The following is a 23,244-nucleotide window of genomic DNA, read 5'->3' as shown; positions in this document are numbered from 1 at the left end:
GGGGGAAGAATCTCATGGGGCAACGGGGAGGGTTGGGGCATTAGGGGCTTATGATGGGAAGTGAGGGGTTGAATGGAAATGTAATGGGGGTTAAGGGTTAGTGATTTCAGGTGTGCCAGAATTCAGTGAAGATTGCCTCATGGAGACGATGAGGCAGGCGTGTACAGAATGTACAGGTGACCTCCTCCTGTTCCCCAACAAGCACTGCTGTTTCTCTATCATCTACCTGGCAGATTCCCTTCCCACCCTGCCACCACTCACCTCACAGAGCTCTTCTACCATTTGGCCACCTCACCCCCTTTATTATACAACTCCTGTCCCCAAATACATCACTGATTATTTCAATTGTTTTCAGTCAGCAGTGGAAGCAGATTCAATAACTTCCAAAAGGATGGAATATTTTTTATTTAAAAAAGTAACATTTTGCAGAGTTATGGGGACAGCAGATAGGAATGGGTACAGGTTCTGCATTTTGGCTGAATGATTCTCTTTCGATTTCACTCTGTGGTCTCTGCACTCAGCAACCATGTTAATGACAAGTGGGCCACCCAACAGTGCTCAACATTGTCCTCTCAGCAGTACTCACAGAATTGCAATGTGTACAAATGCCCCAAAGTCCTAATCAATGTTTTGCTCTCAGTTGGGTCAAGGAGTTCCAGTGATAAGGAACACACGCACATGCATGCGCAAAGAAAAAAACTACAAAAAATGGAAAGATAAAATGAATACAGAAAATGCTGGAAATATGTAACAAGTCAGGCAGCATCTGTGAGAAGAGACACAGTGCAACCATTTCAAGTCCTTTTGCCAGTTCTGTGCATCTCTTCCCACAGGTGTGGCCTGACCCGATTATATTCAGCATTGTTTTCATTTTGACTGACCTGACTCTGGGAGTGGATGCCCTCCTTTTGTGTGGTTGATCATGATGTCATCTTTACTTGTCTCCGCCAAGATCGGCTCAGGAGTGCCATTTTCTGAACAAACATTGGAAAACAAGTTCAGTAATGGGTTTGTGCCTTCCTACGCAATAAAACTACTCACGATGGGGGACATGCAACAGGTATACTGAAAGACATCTAAAAACTGGTTGAGCAATGTAATGAAATGGGAAATACAGCATAGCTAGAAATTAATACTGCTGTAGTAATGTACTGGAAATGGGGGGAGTGTTTACCTTGTGCTTCTGCACAGTGAGTCTTGCAGTCCAGCTCTTGCAGAAAGTTATTCTGATTGCCTTTGCACCCACCATAGGTGAAATGCTTGCAGGTTCCTGAGGTGCTATCAAAATACCAGCGCGGAAGATTGCCGTCACATGGACCCTTAGTAGGAAGAGCTAGGCAAAAATCTACAGATGAAAACAGCTTGGTTTTATGAATGGATCAGTGCTAGGATCTTTGCTGTTTGCGATGTATATTTGAATTGGTTGTGAATGTAGGAGGTATTATAAGTAAATTTAATTGCACACAAATTTGTGATGTTGTGGATAGTGAGGAGGATATAGGTCAGATAGAAAATTGGGTAGGTCATTGACAGAGGATGGTGTTTTAAAAGGGGTCTAAGAGGTAATTAAGAAAAAGTTTTGCAGAAGATGTTTAATATCTAGGATGAATTGCTGGATGGTGGTGGGGTGGGGGGGAATCAGATATAATCATTACATTTAAGAAACACTTAGATAAATAGGCAAGACAAAAAAAGGGTACGGTCCAAATGTGAGCACATGGGATCAATATAAATGGGCATGGTGGATTGAAGGGCCCATTTCTGTGCTGCACATCTCTGTGACTTTCTTCCTACTGCGTTCTGTATGTAAACAATCATTAATTCAAACCACTATATCATTCCCAATCCAACATTTTCTATTTGTGCAGCATATTATATAAAACATAAAACGGTACAGAACAGGAGCAGGCCCTTTGGCCCACAATGTCCGTGCCGAATATGATAAGTCCTAAGGTCATAAGTGATAGAAGCAGAATTAGGCCATTTGGCCCATCAAGTCTACTTCTCCAATTATGGCTGATCTATCTCTTCCTCCTAACCCCATTCTCCTGCCTTCTCCCCATAACCCTTGACACATGTACTAATCAAGAACCTGTCAATCTCTGCCTTAAAAATATCCATTGATTGGCCTCCACAGCCGTCTGTGTCAATGAATTCCACAGATTCACCACCCTCTGACTAAAGAAATTCCTCCCCATCTGCTTCCTAAGGGTTCAACCTTTTATTCTGAGGCTATGGCCTCTGGTGCTAGACTCTCCCACTACTGGAAACATCCTCTCCATATCCACTCTATCCAGGCCAAATAAACTAACGTCCTTTGCCTGCGCATAATCCATATCCCTCCATTCCCTGCACAACCGTGTTCCTATCTAAAAGGCTTGTAAACGCTATTATTGTATCTGCCTCAACCACCACCCCTGGTAGGGCATTCCAGGCACACAGCATTGTGTAAAAAAAAACTTGCCACACACATCTGCTTCAAATTTTGTCCCCTCACCTTAAAGCTATGCCCTCTAGTCTTTGACAGTTCCACCCTGGGGAAAACGGTTCTGTTGTCTACCCTATATATGCCTCTCATAATTTTATATACTTCTATCAGATCTCTCCTCAACCTCTGATGTTCCATGGAAAACAATCGAAGTTTATCCAACCTCTCCTTTTATCTATCTATCTATATACTATTAAAACTCTGTGTGTGTCTGTGTGTGTTTATTTGTGGGTGCCAGATTTGGCCTTTGATTCCTTGGTCCGCCAAAACCACACACAAAAACTCAGAGATTTTTTCCATTTTGCTAGCGAATTCACTTTTACGTTCACTAATGCACTCCTCAAAACATTTGGACATTTTTATGTACATATTTTTAAATAAAATCCTTCCCCCCCACTCACTAATTTTGTCGCCTCCTGCTGGCCAGCGACCATAACGGCTGCTGACGCCCGGCTCTGCTCGAAAAACGCCGACATTTTTCCAACAGCTGGTGCCCGGCCCGGCTCTGTCACGCTGCCTCAAGCCAAACATCGGATGTTCAACCGGGGGAACAGCCAGCGTGACAGAGCCGGCGTGTCAGAAGCGCCGAGGATGTGAGACCTCACAGTCTCTGATGGGTCCGCTTTCACAGACTTTACCGTCAGCGGCCCCCGCGTCCCGCGTTTAACCAGGGCTCTGGGAACTCGCCATCTCATGGGGACGAGGCTTCCAGAGGGAAGGCAGGGACAACTTCGGATCCAGCAGCAGAGTGGCTCCGTTAATGCATTCATTCCACAGTGAGTTCAGTTCGGTAACAACACTCCCCCCCCCCCCCTCCCCCCAGCGCCCGCTAACTACAACCCCCCCCCCCCGTTCCAAACACCTCGCCCCGCTCCAGCTCCAACCCCAAACCCCCCCGTTCTCAAAATGCTCTGCAGATCGGGAGGTCACAGCAGGTTATAGCCGTCACCGGCTTGCTTCTGAAGCCACTCCGTCTCCCGTCACGCGAGAGCTGCCGAGGCTCTCCATGCCGCCCGAGCTCGCTGCCCGTCCAAGCCGCCCGCTCACCGAGTTCAGGTCTGTCCTCTCCCTCTCCCCCATCCTCACCCCAATCCTCTCCCCATCCCCCCCCTCCCTCCCCATTCCCCCCCCTCACCCCTCCCCCCCTCTCCCTCCCTCCTCTCTCTCCTCTGCCCCCATCCCTCTCTCCCCCCTCTCTCCCACTTAATCCTCACCCCTCTCTACCCCCACTCTGCCCCTCCTCTCCGCCCCCCTTCTGCCTCCCCTCTTGCCCCTGCTCCTCCCCGCTGGTCCCCACTCCACCCCACGACTCCCCACGCCTTGCTGCTCCCCGCTGCTCTCCGCCCCCCGCTCCCCGGCCGCCCGCCCTGCTCCCCTCCTCTCTCTCCCCCTCTTCTTGTGGGGGAAGTTGGGGGAACAGACCCAATGGGTCTGCACTTGGTCTAGTACCCATTAAAGTAGGCAGCATTCTGGTAAACCTGTGTGTACCTCTCCAAAGCCTTATCTGAAATGAACATTTTATTAAAGTCCAATACAACGCATCTCTTCTTTTGCTAATCATAACCTCAAATAAACCTGTGTTTGACAAATTTGTCACATGATTTCCTTTCATAAGTCCATGTTGACTCTCCACCATCCCGCGATTATCTCCGAAGTATCCTGTTTCCATATTTTCAATAACAGATTCAACAATCTACCCTGCAAATGATGCCAGACTGACTGGTTTCCAGCTCTCCATTTTCATATTATGATTACTGTTCTCAACGGTCTCTGATTTAACCCTCTGCATTATACGATCTTAAAAAGTCTGTTCCTTCTTTAATTCTGCAACACATTGATTTCGAAAACCACTCGTCAGACACTTGATAAATTATTTCTCCATACAATTAGTGCTGACTTGGTTTGCTCACTCTATATTCAAAGTTCCCTGTAATTATTACATTGTTCTTGTTACATGCATCACTTATTTCCTGAATTATACCATAACGTGCATTGCCACTACTGTACTTTTGAAAGCCTATTGACAACTCCCTCCAATGCTTTCTATGCCCTTCTTGCCCCTCCCTGGAGTGATTCAACTTCTTGATTTTCTAAGCTATGATCTTTTTCTCCTCGGTGCTTTTGCCATATTCTTTAATAATAGACCAGAACATCACCCAGCACAAAGCAGGCCTTTTGATTCACACTCTATCTACGATAAATGACCGTTCACTCCCTCTGCTACACTGTGGCCCAATTTAAAGTGTACAGCAACTCACCAAAATTGATTATTTCAAACTCCTCCAAATCCATAATCACTACCAACAAAAGAAATAGCAAGAAGGGCATGAACACCACCCTCTGTAAATGATTGTCCTTTTCACATGACATCCTGACTTGTTAATGTATCGCTATGTATTTACTGTCACAGAGTCAAAATTGTAGATTTCCAGACTAAATAATCACTACCAGGGTGCCTTCACAATGCAAACCATTGGATCGCAATATCAGGACAAAACAAAAGGTATGTTGTTTATTTAACATTATTTTGCTTTTTGGTGTGACTTTATTTTAATCTTATGATGCGAAAATGTTATTTAGGCCCCATATGAATCGGCCGTGTCTTGCCTGCCGATATGGGCTAAAAGTTTAAGGCAACGGCAACATTCCAATCGATCACATTCCAGAAACATCCACTCTCAAGATAATCAAAATCATTATTTTTTTTGGACAATCATGTCATAAGAGCATCTAAATCTATATTTTGTGTTATTGTCTATCCATGATCAATATTTTCACACTAAATATCCACAGTAGAGCTTTAGTCAGATGTATTGTGCAAAAAATAATGATTTTGATTATCCTGAGAGTGGATGTTTCTGGATTAATTTATGGGAATTAAACATTAAATTCCTTCCATTTGACATATAAATTCATGACAAAGTGAGATTTAAAAATCATGTTATATTGTGAATGCGTGTGAATGGGATCAGTGTTATTTGTTATTTGGATATTTAGGCTATTTAAAAAAATTAGCCTTTTCTTAAGAAATGGATATATGTTTAGATCTAGTATTTGAATTTAGATGAATTTAATTGATTAGATGAATAATTGATTTGATGAAACTGATAAATATGATTTTTTTGTTGGGTATTTACTATTTGTTTTAGCGTTTAACGTTATAATTTCTACTTTTTTTCCTAAAACTGCAAATAATAACTTGTTTCTATTAATGCTGTTCAGACATTTTAAACAGATGTCTCCGAAGAAATGCAAAATTGTCAATCCAAATGCCCAGCAAAAGAGACTGATTTAGACAGCATTCGCAGAAATTATCCGAATTTGGACTACTCCAAGTGTGATGATCTACAGGACATTCTTAATGGGAAAGTAGTGGGCAGAAAGGCATGTCATGCGTGGTTTGAAGAGCAAAAACCTGTAGTTTACAATGCCAACATTGAATGCACTGCCTAGGTGAATGGGTTGCTCACAGTATTTAAATACAAGATGAGCACTTGAATCATTTAGGCATAGAGGGCTATGGACCAAGTGTTGGATGATCGAATTAACAACGAAGGATGCCTACTGGTCATTTTGGATGAGTCAGGCCTGAAGGCCTGTTTCCTTCTGTACGATTCTAATTGCTTCCATTCTCCTACCTGAAAGCCGGCTAGTACTGGGGTTGCCTCTCGCTTCTGTTTTGGATGGCTGCGTCATTTCAGATTCCAGTTGCAGCAATGGTCCTTGGCTTTCGACTAATTCCTTTTGCAAGTTGTGCACAAAGGGCCTCGCGTCGCCATCTCGTCCTGAGGCATCAGGAAGTGTCGTGTGGATCACTGTCTTACGGCCTACATTAACTTTAGCAAAAAAAGCAGTTAAGTGTTTTCTATTTTTCTGTTTCAGTTAATGAACTGAAGGTAAAAGCACCTTGATTCACAAGTGCTTGGCATTGGCACTTACAGCAGAAGCTTTCATCTGATTTATCAGGGCACTGGGCAATCCCATCACAAGCCAAAGTAATGTCGATGCAGCAACCATCATCACAAATGAACTGGTATCGCGAACAAACTCCTGTACAGTCTGCAAAGACAACAGATCCATCAACATCTTATCTTATAATGAACAACACAGGAGACTGCCCCATATGGCCCATTTTTATCCATGCCATTTCCCAGGGGAGTAAACCCAATACTCTGATTATCAATTTCCTTACTTGCCTCTACCCTTTATTTCCCAACACACATGCTCATCAACCTCCCTTTGATTGTTTCTGCTATTAAAATACAATGAGGGGTAATTCTCAGGAGCTATTTAATCCATCAGCAAATCTTTGGGATGTAGAAGGAAACCAGAACACGAAGGGAACGTGCAAACTTTTCACAGATAGCACTCGAGGTCACAATCAAATCTAGGTCCCTTGAGCTATGAGGTAGCAGCACTAACTAGTGTGCCATAGCGAAAGCGCCATCGAAACAATGAATAGGCTGTTTTCACAACCACTGCTGAGGTGAAGACACATAATTTCCAGATTAATTTTCTCTTTTAATTGTTCTGCACATTCCAAAAATAATGTATTAAGGTAAAGATAACAAATGAGTACAAACTTCTAAATGATTGCACTTGGTTTTTCACTTGTCACCCCATTTATTCTGTCAATTTCACTGAATGAGGTTTTATTAAAGCACACGGTATTGGGGGTTCAGTATTGATGTGGATAGAGAACTGGCTGGCAAACAGGAAGCAAAGAGTAGGAGTAAACGGGTCCTTTTCACAATGGCAGGCAGTGACTAGTGGGGTACCGCAAGGCTCAGTGCTGGGACCCCAGCTATTTACAATTTATATTAATGATCTGGATGAGGGAATTGAAGGCAACATCTCCAAGTTTGCGGATGACACTAAGCTGGGGGGCAGTGTTAGCTGTGAGGAGGATGCTAGGAGACTGCAAGGTGACTTCGATAGGCTGGGTGAGTGGGCAAATGTTTGGCAGATGCAGTATAATGTGGATAAATGTGAGGTTATCCACTTTGGTGGCAAAAACAGGAAAGCAGACTATTATCTAAATGGTGGCCGATTAGGAAAAGGGGAGATGCAGCGAGACCTGGGTGTCATGGTACACCAGTCATTGAAAGTAGGCATGCAGGTGCAGCAGGCAGTGAAGAAAGCGAATGGTATGTTAGCTTTCATAGCAAAAGGATTTGAGTATAGGAGCAGGGAGGTTCTACTGCAGTTGTACAGGGTCTTGGTGAGACCACACCTGGAGTATTGCGTACAGTTTTGGTCTCCAAATCTGAGGAAGGACATTATAGCCATAGAGGGAGTGCAGAGAAGGTTCACCAGACTGATTCCTGGGATGTCAGGACTTTCATATGAAGAAAGACTGGATAGACTTGGCTTACACTCGCTAGAATTTAGGAGATTGAGAGGGGATCTTATAGAAACGTACAAAATTCTTATGGGGTTGGACAGGCTAGATGCAGGAAGATTGTTCCCGATGTTGGGGAAGTCCAGGACAAGAGGTCACAGCTTAAGGATAAGGGGGAAATCCTTTAGGACCGAGATGAGAAGAAACCTTTTCACACAGAGAGTGGTGAATCTTTGGAACTCTCTGCCACAGAGGGTAGTTGAGGCCAGTTCATTGGCTATATTTAAGAGGGAGTTAGATGTGGCCCTTGTGGCTAAAGGGATCAGGGGGTATGGAGAGAAGGCAGGTACGGGATACTGAGTTGGATGATCAGCCATGATCATATTGAATGGCGGTGCAGGCTCGAAGGGCCGAATGGCCTACTCCTGCACCTATTTTCTATGTATCTATTTGTTAATTCTCAAATGGGGTTTTGATAGAGCACCAGATATGAGATAATGTCAGTCCTCAGTTTTCTTGAACCATTATGAACAATTGGAAGTGCTGATTGTCCTGCAAGGCCACATTAGAGGCTAATTAAATGTCCACCCCATTCACTTGGAGGCTTCTAGCCCAAAGGATTTTACTGAGAATGTTGATTGCCAGAATGTTGAATGATGTTTGCTTCATGATCATTTTAATTGTTAGTTGCAGACATCTTAAATCTAAATTTAAATTCACAATAGTGCAAATTGCAATCACGTTTTAATTAGTCCAGTGCTCTGGTTTGCAGATTCAGTGATATAACTTCTACATCACTATACCATGTTTATAAATTATCATCTGTTTAAGCTATACTGACCATATACTATCAGTGAACCTCTGGTATTGCTGATGCCAAAATGAAACAGTATTCAACTAGGAAAAGTTGGAGATGAGACGGGGTTTTAATTCAACATTCACATTTATACCGTTGAAATGCTGCTGATATTTGAAGAACACCAAGTTGGCTGTTCAAACACACACACAGTTGATTGATAACTCACTTTAAAATAAAGGACACAACTTATGTGCTTATGCTGGAAAAAAGTAGAGAACGAGCAAGATGTCAGGAATTTGAAATTAAAGCAGAATAACTCCAGTCCACTCTTAGGCTTTCTGCACTGTCCCAACAAAACTCCAAGGGAACTTCAAGAAAGCGCCCCTCTTATTTCGATCATTATCACTGCTTCCATTTCTTGGACACCAGGCACTGGTAATATTTCTGATGTAATCAGTTAACTCTTCTCTGGAACCATAACACAAAGATGGTCAGGCAGCATCTGGAGAGGAAATTGACAGCCAGCATTTTGTGTGGGAACCCTTTTTCAGATTGACCTGAAATGCCACCTGTCCATTGCCTCCCCATATGCTGCCTGAACAGCTAAGTTCCTTCAGCACTTTGCGCTTCACTCAAGATTCCATCATCTGCAGGTTCCTGTAGAAGTTGTAGCATAGCATTAATCACAAACAACATTCATTGTCTTCCTTGGTTTGATTAAGGAGGTTGAAAATATTTTTTTCAGTCCCTTTCCTTTAATTGACCTGTGTTTTTAATTGCTTTTCCTCATTTCCAGCCATGATGTGCAATTGTGGATGAGGTAGGTCTATTTTGTTGCATTGGACAGCACAATCATGTTGTGCAAAGGGCAGACTGGATTGGCTGGAAATCCTGTCTCTTATTTTCAAGTGCCTGGATGTAACTCACCTTGTAATCTGAAGGTTCCTCAAAGACTGGTGCTGAACCACATGCAGGTATGTGTCCTGTAGTCTACATTCCTGTCTGGGGGTCTGGTGAGTGGACACCAAATATCTCCAGTGATGATGGATCTGGACTGGTTTCCATTCTTTGCTCCTCTCCTTTCTCCAAAAAAAAAGAAAAATATAGGGGGAAACCCAAAGGGCAAGCTGCTGCACAGTCTAACTTGGTGGAAACAGAGGACTGATAAAGCTGGAGGGAGAATCCTGCTTCAACCAACAGGCACAGGAATAAACAAAGATACTGGACATTGACTGTAATCGAGGATTGTGTGGAGGTGGTACATCTACACCATAAGAAATTCATGACCACAGGGTGTAGAAATTTACCAGAATGATATTAGGGATAAAGGATTTTCAAATGCAGAGATACTGGAATCGTTCTTTCAGTTTAGCAGACTACTGCAAGTTTTATTCAGAGTGAATAAACAGAAATCTTTACCACTGCCACTGGCACTGGCAGAAGGATCAGTCACTAGAGGAAGTAGATTTCAAATAATGGTAAAATAATGAGTGGGTGGGATTTTTGTCACGCGGCAAATAGGCTGCTTGATAGGTGCAGGGAATAGATTTGATAACTTCCAAAGGACAAACTGGAAAAAAGTTGAACTGGAAAACATTGCAGGCTATGGGTAGGAACAAAATAACGAGATTGTGGATAACTCTCTTAAAGAATCAGTAGTGTGCGGAACGATCCCATACTGTATGATTTTATGACCTTTCTCCCAAGCTTTGCCTAATACATTTTGTGTGGCCATCTGGCTAGGTTACTTTAGGATTTCCTTTTTTGGGAATCCATGCTTTATTGGTAATCCCAGTATCTAATTCTATCCTTGATGATTTTCTCCTTAAAGCATTGAAATCTGTGCGCTGCTGGTACTAATATGATGATGTGTAAGATTGGCTCATTTTAAGCTGTGACGGTTAAGCAGCTCCTACATATAAACGTGCTGAACAATGGGTGCCTATATAATTGCTGTCTACTGTATTGCAATCAAATCATCACCGAAGTCTCATGCAGTCAGATTGGGGTTGGGTTAAGAGGGAGGATGGTGGAATCAATAACATCAATACAAGATAACTGCCTGTGTTGAACTCGCTCTAATGCACAAAAATTAGCAGTCTTTCAAGTCTGATAATACTAATCTTCTGATCGACACCAAAAGCTGGAGTAACTCAGCGGGGCAGGAAGCGTCTATGGAGAGAAAGAATGTGTGACGTTTCGGGTCGAGACCCTTCTTCAGACTGGTTAGGGATAAGGTGGCACCCACCACCGCATTTGTTAAGGTCCCACATAGGAGATTAGTGGGCAAAATTAGGGCACATGGTATTGGGGGTAGAGTGCTGACATGGATAGAAAATTGGTTGGCAGACAGGAAACAAAGAATAGAGGTTAATGGGTCCCTTTCAGAATGGCAGCAGTGACTAGTGGGGTACCGCAAGGCTCGGTGCTGGGACCGCAGTTATTCACAATATACATCAATGATTTGGATGAACAGATTCAAAGTAACATGAGCAAATTTGCAGATGACACAAAGCTGGGTGGCAGTGTGAACTGTGAGGAGGATGCTATGAGGATGCAGGGTGACTTGGACAGGTTGGATGATGCAGTTTAATGTAGATAAATGTGAGGTAGCAAAAACAGAAAGGCAGATTATTATCTAAATGGTGTCAAGTTGGGAAAAGGGGAAGTACAACGGGATCTCGGGGTCCTTGTTCATCAGTCAATGAAAGTAAGCATGCAGGTACAGCAGGCAGTGAAGAGAGCGAATGGCATGTTGGCCTTCATAACAAGAGGAGTTCAGTATTGGAGCAAAGAGGTCCTTCTGCAGTTGTACAGGGCCCTAGTGAGACCACACCTGGAGTATTGTATGCAGTTTTGGTCCCCTAATTTGAGGAAGGACATTCTTGCTATTGAGGGAGTGCAGCGTAAGTTCACAACGTTAATTTCCAGGATAGCGGGACTGTCATATGCTGAGAGAATGGAGCGGCTGGGCTTGTATACTCTGGAATTCAGAAGGATGAGAGGATATCTTATTGAAACATAAGATTATTAAGGGTTTGGACACGCTAGAGGCTGGAAACATTTTCCCGATGTTGGGGGAACTCCAGAACCTGGGGCCACAGTTTAAGAATAAGGGGTAAGGCATTTAGAACGGAGATGAGGAAACACTTTTTCACACGGAGAGTTGCGAGTCCAATCGGAGGATTATGTGTTGTATGCGACGGCTGATGGGGTGGTAGGCAAGAATTACGGAGCCTCTATTGCGACTGGGGGAGGGGGAGCAAGGGTGGAGCTGCGGGGTACCGAGGAGATACGAGTGAGGGCCTCATCTATGATGGGAGAGGGGAACCCCTGTTCCCTAAAGAATGAGGACATCTCAGATGTCCTGTTATGGAACGCCTCATCTTGGGTGCAGTTGGTAGTAGGGGATATAGTCTTTGCAGAAAGCAGGGTGGGAAGAAGTGTAGTCGAGATGGTTGTTGCAGTCAGTGGGCTTGTAATAGATGTTAGTCGATAGTCTATTTCCTGTGATGGAGACTGAAAGGGGAGGGAGATTTTCTGGTCAGATTCCACTGTCCCAGTATATTTGTGAAACGGAGGCACGGAGAGGGTGATTGAAAGAGCATAAGAACGAGCAGCAGCAAGAAAACAAATGAACGTGAGAATGAAAAGGAGGGAAAATTAATATTTGTGAAAGTGAGGACAGACAGATGTGTGTGAGGCAGTAAATTTTGGATGATATGCCATGATCATTGAATGGTGGGGCTGGTTCGAAGAGCTGAATGACGTACTCCTGCACCTATTTTCTATGCTTTTTTTCCGTGTGAGTGAAGAGAGTAAGTAAGTGAAGATGGTGTTTCTGTGTGAAACAGAGTGAGCATGGAGGGAGGTTGTGTGTATAAAGCTGCTTCTGAGAGTGTGTGAGTGTAACAGAACATGTCAGAGAGCTACTGAGATAAAGCGTATAGTGAGTCTAGTTGAAATAGTTGTAGAAGCAGATTCAACACTCCGATTCTGCATCAAGAACCCATTTATACACTAATCTTACTCTAACCCATTTTATTCTTTCCACATTTCCATTAACTACCCCTGATTCAACTGTTCAATTACACACTAGATCCAATTTACAATGGCCAAGTAACCTACCGACCTACATGTTTTCTGGGATGTGAAAGGAAACCCAGAGCACCTAGGAGAAATCCACTAGGTCATAGGGAGAACATACAAACTCCACATTGTACAAACTCTGTATCAAGGCCAGGACTGAAGGCAGATCACTGGGGCTGCAAGGTAGCGCTCTACTAACAGTGTCATTCTGCCACCCCGAGCTTCGGTTGAACCATGCAATACAAGGCAACGGTTTACCATGGGCTCAGCTCAGTCAGTTAGGTTATAATTCACTTTCCTAGGTTGGCTGTGTTTGAGTGAATCCACAAATTCAGGGACAAGTAATTCTGATTACAAAATGCAATGTGTAAGAGCACACCTGTTCACAAAAGAAAACTATAAGGCAATGAAAAATGCAAACAGCTCCGAAACACTACAATCATGACGGGTCCTGGATTTGACACTTTAACTGATTCTCTCAAGAATGATCCTGGACTTGGAACATTAATGTTTCCTCTTTTCCCACATACCGCCTGACCTATTGAATGTTTCCAGCATTTTCAGATTTTTGTATCATTCAAATAAATACATGCACTCGCATATCCATGCAGTAATGCTCAATGCAGGACACTTCATACAGAATGTTGGATTTCAGTTTTAGGTACAGATGTGAGAATATGATTTGCAATCATTTCACACACTGAAAACCTTAGGCTAGAGAAAGTATTTCAATAGTCAATGGTCAGATTTATTCATCACATACACAATAAAGTGCAGTGAAATGAACTTGCCAGCAGTGGTACAGTAAAAAAAACACACAATACACAATAAAAATTTAACACAAACATCCACCATTCATTACTGTGGTGGAAGGCACAAAGTTCAGACAGTTCTTCTCCATTTTCCCCCGTGGTCAGGACCACAAACCTCCGCAGTCAACGCTGCAGGTGGTCAGATGTACAGGCAAGGTAAGTCCCGATCGGAGACCGCGGCTTCAAGATGATGTAGGCCGTAAGCCGGCGGTCGAAGATCTAAGTCCCTGCCGCGCCGCGGTTAAGGCTGGTTCTTATGTTGCGAGTTGAGACAAGAGGTACCCCGAGTGAAAGACTCGTGGTTGTGTACGAGATTGCAAGTGTATGATCAAGAGTTTAACCGAGTTCCCACGGTATGACAAGTTTGCCGTTTACTTGTCATTTCTGCGATGTTCCAAGTTCGTCTCCCGAGTTACTCTTGAGCCAATCCTGATTGAAGGTTTGTTTTAATAAGCAACAGTGTTATGTTTTAATAAGCAACAGTGTTAAAGAAGACCTCTCCATCCTGTGGCTTTGTTTTAAAGATATAATTCAGAGCAGCCGCATCTATTGATGTGACCTACAAAGGGAAAATGCGCACCATCCAGTGCCAGAGCAGTTATACTTATGATTTGTTTGAAACACACAGGTTTGATATGTTTTAATTGAATTTACTGCCATGTCTACACACTGCGGGGAGACGGGAGATTAAATCTTTGAATGTGGACGGATGTGCACATCAGATTGTTGTGAGACGGAGCTCAGGGTTCGCCTCCTGAGTTGCTTCGGTGCCCAGGCGTGAGTTGAGATGGAGAGAGATTGGGGGGGGGGGGGGCGTCATTAATCTGTCTGTGGTGACATGGCTCTTGGGTTAGGCTGGGATCATTCTTTGCGTGGTGATCTTAGTGCGGGAGACAAGTGTAGGATAGGTGTACTGACTGTGTGGGCAGAACTTTGGAAGTGATTGCCCACCAGTCTCAAAAGCTGCTGTGTCTCCCTGTCCCTGGGATAGTAGGGGGCGATCAAACAGCACAATACCCCCCTCCCCCTCCAAGCCAACACGAAGGGCAACGATCCCAAGGCTTTAGCGTCAGAAACAACGGGCAGGCGACAATCACCTGCCATTACGCGAGAGAGATCATGCACTGTTGTAGGTCTCCTTTGCACGTCGGTGTTTCTGTCTTTCTCCACTCATTGTTGGCCCTATCTAATAGGTATGTTGCAAAGCCTACCTGAAGCGTCGGTGAAAATCTGCCGTTGCCGGTGTGCGCGATTTTGGCGCCGTTTAGAGGGGGCGGGTTTAAAACGCGATTTTCTCTAGGCTGTTCCAATCGAAAATGTTCAGCCTAGTTAATTATTAACGAAAAATCGCTGAAAGACCCCGTCGCAAAAGCTATTATTAGGTTTAAAGGCCTTGAATAATAGTTATAGTAGTTTAAAAATCAATCTCTAAACCCGCGACCGCCAGCAACCGCAGGGTCTCATAAAGCAAACCACAGAAGGTTGGCTGTATATTTTTACATTAAAAAGGGCTTCTAAAGATCCCTTTATACAAAGTTTAATATTGCGAGTAGCTCATTTTGGCCCCACTATATCCCGCAGTATTTTTCTCGGCATTTGGGGCACAAATCTACCGCAATGTGAACGTTCTAAACCAGCGCGTTCCACAGGGACCCACTGGAAAGCTGATTTAAATGGACATTTATTTACAGCAATTAAACACTAAATTCCTTCCATTTGGCCTATAAAGTAATGTAAATGAGATTTTAAAATCATGTTTTATTGTGAATTATTTGTGAATATTATTTGGACATTTAGGCTATTTAAAAATGTTAATCATTTATTAAGAAATGGATAGATGTTTAGATCTAGTAATTGAAGTCTGAAATTAGCTACAATTGGGTAACTAACTAATTATATGCTTTAATTTCAGGTCATCCAAGTAAGATTATTTTATATTTGTTTCAGAATGCTTCAATCTATGATAACTGAAAATTTCATTCAGTTCTCTTAATTTTTAAGAAAGTTATGGGCTTTTGACTGTTCACGATCACAGCTTTTTTGTTATGTCCATAGAAAATCAATAGGGTACAAGATGCTCATTTCCCAGTATGAAAATGGCCATAACTTTTTAAATACTTGAGATATGAAAGTGAATTAGGTGTCAAATTAAACTTATTTTTATGCTTTATCTGATGGGATAAATTACAGACTTGATTTTTAAAATCTCAAAATTTTGTAACATGGCTATATCTATCATCACCCCCACCTACACCCCTCTGCTTCTCGGCCATGTGTGTGACCCCTTCCCTCCCCTCTCCAGCTCCCCGCCCATTGCACCGGCGCGGGGGCTTTGCGCTGTCTTCACGTCGGCGATGCCAACAGGTCCAGGGGGGTGGCCGGAGACGTCAGGACCAACGGGACACCGACCCCCAGGCCCACTGCAAACACGGACAACCCAGAGGCCAACAGCCAACAGCAACTCCAGCCCAGCCCCGCTCCAACTCCAGAGGAATCCGCTCCCCGATGGGCCGCTACGGCGACAAGTGGCAGTTCGCCCACAGCCCGAGCTGCGCCCCCTCATCCGCCACCCCAAGAACAAGACGTACCTTGCACACCATCAGCTTCTGCCCCTACTGGAGTGTTCCTCTGGAGTTGGAGCGGGGCTGGGCTGGAGTTGCTGCTGGCTGTGGGTCTCTGGGATCTCCGTGCTTGCAGTGGGCCTGGTGGGCCTGGTGGGCCTGGGGGTCGGTGTCCCGTTGGTCCTGATGTCTCCGGCCACCCCCCTAGACAGGAGCTGAGACTGGGAACTGTACCGCCCTTGCCCCCTCCCTCAGCAACTGCAAACAACCCCACTCTTCTGCTCACCTAACCCACCCACCCCCCCCCCCCCCCCACCACCACCACCTTTCCCTCCCAACTGGCATCGACCTGTTGGCATCGCCGACGTGAAGACAGTGCAAAGCCCCCGCGCCGGTGCAATGGGCGGGGAGCTGGAGAGGGGAGGGAAGGGGTCACACACATGGCCGGGAAGCAGAGGGGTGTAGGTGGGGGTGGTGACAGATAGGGCCAACAATGAGTGGAGAAAAACAGAAACACCGACGTGCAAAGGAGACCTACAACAGTGCATGATCTCTCTCACGTTATGGCAGGTGATTGTCGCTGGGAAACTGAAGGGATCCACAATCTGCTGCTGCCTGCCCGCTGAGTTAAGAGTTCCCACGGTGGACTCACGATACACTACGGTAAACGCACGGGCCACTACGTTATTACAACGAGTTAAAATGTTTCAATTCTTAACCACAAGAGTAATATTGACGCGTGGAAAATTTCAAACATGTTTGATTTTTTGCAAGAGTCGACAAGTTAATAATAATAATAATAATAAATTTTATTTATGGGCGCCTTTCAAGAGTCTCAAGGACACCTTACAAAAATTTAGCAAGTAGAGGAAAAACATGTAAGCGGAATGAAATAAATAGTAGAGACATGACTAGTACACAAATTAGAGACAGAATTCAATTCAAAACACAATATGAGGCAATTCAAGCATAGATGAAAAGGGAGGGGGACGTGGGGCTAAGGATAGGCAGAGGTGAAGAGATGGGTCTTGAGGCGGGACTGGAAGATGGTGAGGGACACGGAATTGCGGATCAGTTGGGGGAGGGAGTTCCAGAGCCTGGGAGCTGCCCTGGAGAAGGCTCTGTCCCCAAAACTCTGTCCCCAAAAGTTACACGAGTACCTGCCGTTAGCGCCACGAATCTCTAAGTTGCGTCCACGAGTTCCGTGCGTTAATCGTACGTTATTACCATGAGTTTTAACTCGGGTTACCTCTCGTGTCAACTCGCTATTAGAAGCACCGCAGACCGCAGCTTCAAGATGTTGTAGGCCGCGGGCCGGCGGTCGGAGCTCTTCTCCTCCGGGGTCCCCAACGAGGGATCCCAGGCTCCGGACGCCGCACCAGCTGGAAGCTCCGCAGACCCCGGCTTCAGGCTGCCGTGGGCCAGCGATCGGAGCACTCCCTTCTGGCGATCCCCGGCGAGGGCTCGCCCGCTCCGCAAAGAAAAGTTCATGCTGCGCCCGCTGCTGAAGCTCCGGGCCCGACTCCGGAAAAGGCCGCACTAATCCTTGGTGTTAGGCCGCGAGGGAAGCGACATGGAAAAAGTTGTCTCTCCGTGGAGGAGGCGACCGAAAGTGGTTCTCCCCTTACCCCCCCTCACCACCCCCCACACAAGACACACCGAGAGACATTAAAACACACATTTGGACATACTAAAAAATAAAAAAGTAGAAATGACTAACACACTGCTGGCACGGCAGCCGTCTCACAGCGCAAACTATCAACATTAATTTACCCTTGAGTTTCCAGATGCTCCACCACTAAATACAGAACAGATATGGGTATTTCCACCTCCATTCATGACAAATTCGCCACAATCAAGAACAACCAGCAGTTCCAGAAAGCCCAAGTCTTTCTTTGGAGCACTGAGGCATAGGGAGAATAACTTCAGGAGCTATCACAAGACCAAATACCACACATTTTTTCCTTTGTTCACCTTGCCTTGCCTGGCTCATCGGAGAGTGGCCGGGGAAGTACCTGACTCTTCTTGATGTCAACCTTCTAACCTCTTCATATTGATTTTTCTTTCTCCAAAAGACATTCCCTAATTTTGTCATCAGGTTAGTCTTCTAATTCCTAGATAATCCATTGTGCATTTGCGACCAGAAAGGTGGTTCTGTCTTCAGTGAAGTATGAGAATCAATGAAATAACTACCAGAAATTCCCAAAAGCTATCACAAGCCAAATACATATCATTTGTGTTGAATTATGAGGGATCTTCACCATCACACCAGGAGCTCCTCTCATATTCACAGTTCCTTCTCTGGACCCAGCATGGCATCTAACTGGTCATGAGTATAGACAGATCCCAGGGATGGTTTCGGATTTTTGTTCCACTCCGCCTCTCCCTACACACTCAGGTCTGGAGAGAAGGCCTGACCAAATGCTCATTACATGGGGAGATATAGAGATTACATTCAATATCAAGCCTACACAAGGAGGGAGTGTGAAGTATGTCTTGCTGATGGGCTGCTAGCAGTCTGGCTGTCAAGAACATTCATATTATGTTTGTAAAATCTGCTGGTTTCTATTTGTGAATTCCATATACCAGATTAAGCTATCCAGAAGTAACTGAAAAGATGCCAAAATAAATGTAAAGTCTCATAAAATGCTGCCAACTGTCAAAAATACAAAGCAATATGCTGTTGCAGTTAAGGTAAAGCTCTGGTTAGACCTATCAGAGTACAGCCTTCAGTTTCAGGGAGGGACGGAACACCCTTGGAGCTGATGCAGTGCACAGTCCCTGGTATAATACCAGGGTTACAAGGAATGAAAGCAAGAGAACAGTCTGCAATGTCTTGGTAACATACATTTAAGACATAAACTCGTTTGCATGTTTAAATGAATTGCCAAGATAAATGGTAAAGAATGATTTAATGGATGGCAAAGACGGGTTAATTTAAGTAAAAAATCAATTACTGAACATTATCAAGTTTGACAAGCGAGTCTACTCCTACTCCTATACATTAAAAGAACAATTGACAAGGGAGTGATGTGTCATCTAGGGATAAGGCCCATGTTTACTTATCTGTCAACTGACCTGTTGTTTGTTGCTTTGGTGGTATCACAGTCACAGTGACGTTGATGTTACTCTTTTGCCCGATGGTGTCAGTGACTGCCAATTGAATCACATATATTCCTTCTCGTAAACCACTCAACTTCAACATCCCAGGCTGTGGAGACTGAAAGTGAATCAAAACATACAATCACAATCTGTCAACCAGGATATTAAAATGATTCCCTGCCTATGAAAGATTTCTCAGGAAATTCTCCCAGAATCCCACCAAACCCCATCCGTTATCCAGCACCTCCTTCCAGGCATCAATCAATTAGATTATTCATTTATATTGTTTCTCTGTTTAGATTGACTGACCCACGCCAAAAATTTGAGACAAACTTAGGGCTGTTAATCTCGTGCAATACTGGTGCTGAATTTGTCGATAGAGTGAATAATTTCAATTCGCTTTTTGACATATTCTTAAAACATATGATTGGGTCTAAAATCAACATTAGGCTCATTCATATTTAAACTTTATGACTGGAAATTCTGCAGATTGCTGTTTGGCGTATGAATAATATTTTAAAACAACGATGTTCACTTGCAATTACACCATTGATGTAGCAAAGATACTACAATTCATAGGAGCTACTAAATATTAGCAGTGAGTCACTTAAGAAAGCACATGTGCAAAGTTTAGTTGAGGTAAACCAATCTCCAGAGCTGAGGGCCATGAAAGTCTGCTAAAAGCAAAGGGATTACATTTGGGAGGAAGAGGAGGCAATGATTAGAGCAGAGGAGATATACTAGGATCTAGTGGTGGGAGAAATTATAGGAACAGGATGGGGTGAAACCATGGAGGAATGTGCAAACAAAAAACAATAACATTAAAATCAAGTGTTACTTACTCAAGAGTTAATGTAAGCCAACATGCATAAGGGTGAAAAATGAATTAGTATGCACTCGGACACCAAATTCTGGATAATTTCTAGAACTAATACTTTTTTTTAAATGGCAAATCAGTTGTTTTTTTAACATATTTTAATTGTTGTTTGTCAACTGTTTCTATACAATGGTATCTTTTATAAGCAATTTTTTCAGTAAATTACTGTGTTTAAAGCCCAAGAAATATACTGAGCTCTTAATTAGCTGCTTGCAAGAGTGATTAAAAGTTCATTGTGAACAGCATATTTTTTCTGTTAACTCATTCTTCGGAATGAACGTGATTGGAAAGGTTAACATTCATTATCCATCCTTAATTGCTGAAGAGGTTGTTTATGAGTCCATTTCTTGAACAGTTGGGTTCTTCTGAAAGATTCTCACAATGCAGTTAAGAAGGAAATCCTAGGCCTAGGAAATATGAAGGAAGGGCAATCTATTTCCAAATCAAGATGGCAAGTGGCAAGAAAATGTAAAGGTGGTACTGTGAACTTGTACTTCTATCTGGTGGAGGTCTCAGTTTGGAAGATCCTGCAAAATAAACTTTGGCATGTGGCATAAGTGCATTTTTAGATGGTACCACGTGGCTATGAATATTTGAGGTGAACAGTCTGCTAAATAAGCAGGCTGCTTCTTTTCAATATGTATCTAGTTTCCTGAATATCGTTGGAGCTGCACTCACCCAGGCGGGATTCATACCTCCTGACTAAACCCTGGAAATAGTGGAAGGATGCCAGAGTATCAACAGATCTCAAAATACTCAAGTTCCAGTAGACAAAAGGAACTGCAGTTATTGGTTATAACAAAAACACAATACTGGAGTAAAAATAAGCAGGTCAGGTAGCATTTCTGGCGGACATGGATAGGTGATTTTGACGGATAGGTGATGTTTCCGGTCAGTAGGGGAGATGTTTCCGATTGTAGTAGGGGAGCGAAAGCCATAAGAGAGGTAGGGGTGGGACAAAGCCAGGCATGTGATAGGTAGACATCAGGGAGGGCAATTTGATTGGCAGATAGATGGACAAAAGCCAGAGATGAAAAGAAGACAAAGGACTGTGAGATAAGCGGTGTGAAATGTGAAGCCAGATGAAGAGGTACAAGTGGAAGGGGACAGAGGAAGGGGAAAGGGGGAACAGGATGGTGGGAGAAATCAGTGCATATTTAGGTTTAGCATAGGGAAGAGGAGTGTTGTTGGTTAGTTACCTAAAATTGGAGAATTCAATGTACATACCATTGTGCTGTAAGCTACCCAAGCGGAATACTCTGGCAATGAACGTGGCCCAGGATGGAAAAGTCACTATGAGAATGGGAAGGGAGTTAAAATGGTTAGCAACCAGAAGATCCAGCAGGTCTTGGTGGGCCAAGTGCAAAGCCGATGAAACAGTCACATCAGCTATGCTTAGTTTTGTTTCATGTAAAGGAGGCAACCATGGGAGCACCAAATGCAGATGAGGTTAGAGGAGGTGCGGGTGAACCTCTTGCTCATCTGGAAGGGTTGCTGGAACATACCATATATTTTTTTTACCACTCAATCAATTTTCAAAGAGCTAAGGACTTAGACCTCAAGATCCCTCTGTACATCAATGTTGATAAGTGTCTTGCCATGAACTGTATATTTTTTCCTTGCATTCCTCCTCTTTGTGCCAGGATGTCCAACAATGTTTGTGTAAGTTGGGATGGTATGGGATTTGGAGGTGATGATGTTCCCATGTACTTGCAGCCCTGGTCCAGTAAGGAAGTAACATTTGAATTGGTGGCTGAGGTGTCGTGGATGATGATTGAAGGTAGTAGTTTTAAGTGAACATGGTTCTAAATGAAAGAAGGGACTCAAATTAATGATGCCATGGAAGGAATTTTAACTGCAACTCCAGCATTATCACCAGAACTAATGTAATGCAAGTAGGTGAAAAGACAAAGCATTGAGAGTGGCATTTGTAATTTTGTGGCTCCTAATCTAAAGGGACAATATTAGTGGGAACACAGAAGAATCGACCTGTCTGCTTCTAAACAGTGCCATAGGATCGTTAATGTTCATCTGAAAAAGGAAAAGGTACCTTGATTTCATGGCAAAATCTAAAAGATGGCAGCCTGACCTTACAACACTCCTTGAGTACAAGCATCTCACTCTAGAATTTCTTTTTAGGGTGAATGAAGTGGGACTTTGACTTTCTTACTCAGTTGAGGGAGCCACTCACTGAGCCAACTATTGCCAGATTTGGCAGACAGGTAAAACAGACAAGTCTACTTCACTTTACATCTCATGATGCATGGGTTTTTCCTTTAAAATTCTTTGTTAAGCTTTCTGTTAATACTCTCACTTTTGTGAAACTACAACATGTGCTTTCCAAGTATGCACTTCAGATTTTGTTCTGATAATCACACCACAGAGGGCATTTGTTTTATGTAATGATTAAACAATTCAACTGAAGTTAGCAAAATATTTGCCCAATAGTTTTGTAATCACTAACTGCTCAGAGGACAGCCATGAAGAACTGTTCAAGGACTTTCTGAAAATAGTACGCTGCTGGGATTTATACTCCGCATTAAGTAAAAAATAACAGCAGCTTTTATATTCATATAGTATCACTAACAGAAGTATGTGTCCAGCCAAGAGCTAGTCCATGAAATCAGGATGATAATGATTGAACCTCAGAGGGAGAAGTTAGAAAATAATGCTGAGAAGAGCATCGACCAGTGCAGTGATGAATAGGATACATATTGGACAAGTGGAAAAGCTGGAATTTCAATCACATATATGATGCATTCTTTACTTGATACCCTTCCCGAACACTGGAGCAGGGTTAAATTACCTGATAAGGCTTCATTGAAACCTAAATGTGATTGTGGAAAAGTCAACAAGGTGAAAAAACGGAGGTTGTTTGGTATAAGAAGAACTGGAGAGCTGGATATGATCAGGTGAGATTCTGGACGTTACAATAAAATCACTTGAGACACAAAGCAAATGTATGTGCAAATGATCAACTATCATTGGCCAGTATTGAGTTTCAGTCATTAATGTGTTCTATCTTAGCTTGAGTCTTTCAATTGGGGCATGCCAGTCAAAGATATTTATTTAGAGAAAGGGAAAATGTTTATTGGTCAACATTGCGAGGGAGCATGCTGGAGTTTAATCGCATATAGTACATATGCAATAATACTTTTAGAATTCTATGTATCTA

The 23,244-nt window shown here is 43.4% G+C and overlaps 1 protein-coding gene across 4 annotated transcripts in view; it reads right to left on the bottom strand.

Moving 5' to 3' along the window:
* Nucleotides 1-23,244, bottom strand: part of lrp11 (LDL receptor related protein 11) — a 31,244-nt gene that overhangs the window by 2,055 nt on the left and 5,945 nt on the right. For 2 of the 4 annotated variants that reach the window (XM_033026105.1, XM_033026106.1), the window contains exons 3-7: nucleotides 19,169-19,310; nucleotides 6,428-6,547; nucleotides 6,127-6,324; nucleotides 1,175-1,345; nucleotides 882-974 (exon numbers count right to left, since the gene is read on the bottom strand). In XM_033026105.1, the coding sequence (XP_032881996.1) occupies nucleotides 882-974; nucleotides 1,175-1,345; nucleotides 6,127-6,324; nucleotides 6,428-6,547; nucleotides 19,169-19,310 (724 nt within the window). Of the gene's footprint in view, nucleotides 1-881; nucleotides 977-1,174; nucleotides 1,346-6,126; nucleotides 6,325-6,427; nucleotides 6,548-19,168; nucleotides 19,311-23,244 lie in introns of all 4 variants that reach the window. The other 2 variants (XM_033026107.1, XM_033026108.1) reach the window with 2 other exon arrangements.

Source organism: Amblyraja radiata, chromosome 8, assembly GCF_010909765.2.
Source record: "Amblyraja radiata isolate CabotCenter1 chromosome 8, sAmbRad1.1.pri, whole genome shotgun sequence".
NCBI classification, from domain to species: Eukaryota; Metazoa; Chordata; class Chondrichthyes; order Rajiformes; family Rajidae; genus Amblyraja; species Amblyraja radiata.
Note: the sequence above shows the minus strand (reverse complement) of the source record. Positions and strands in the feature narration are given on the sequence as shown.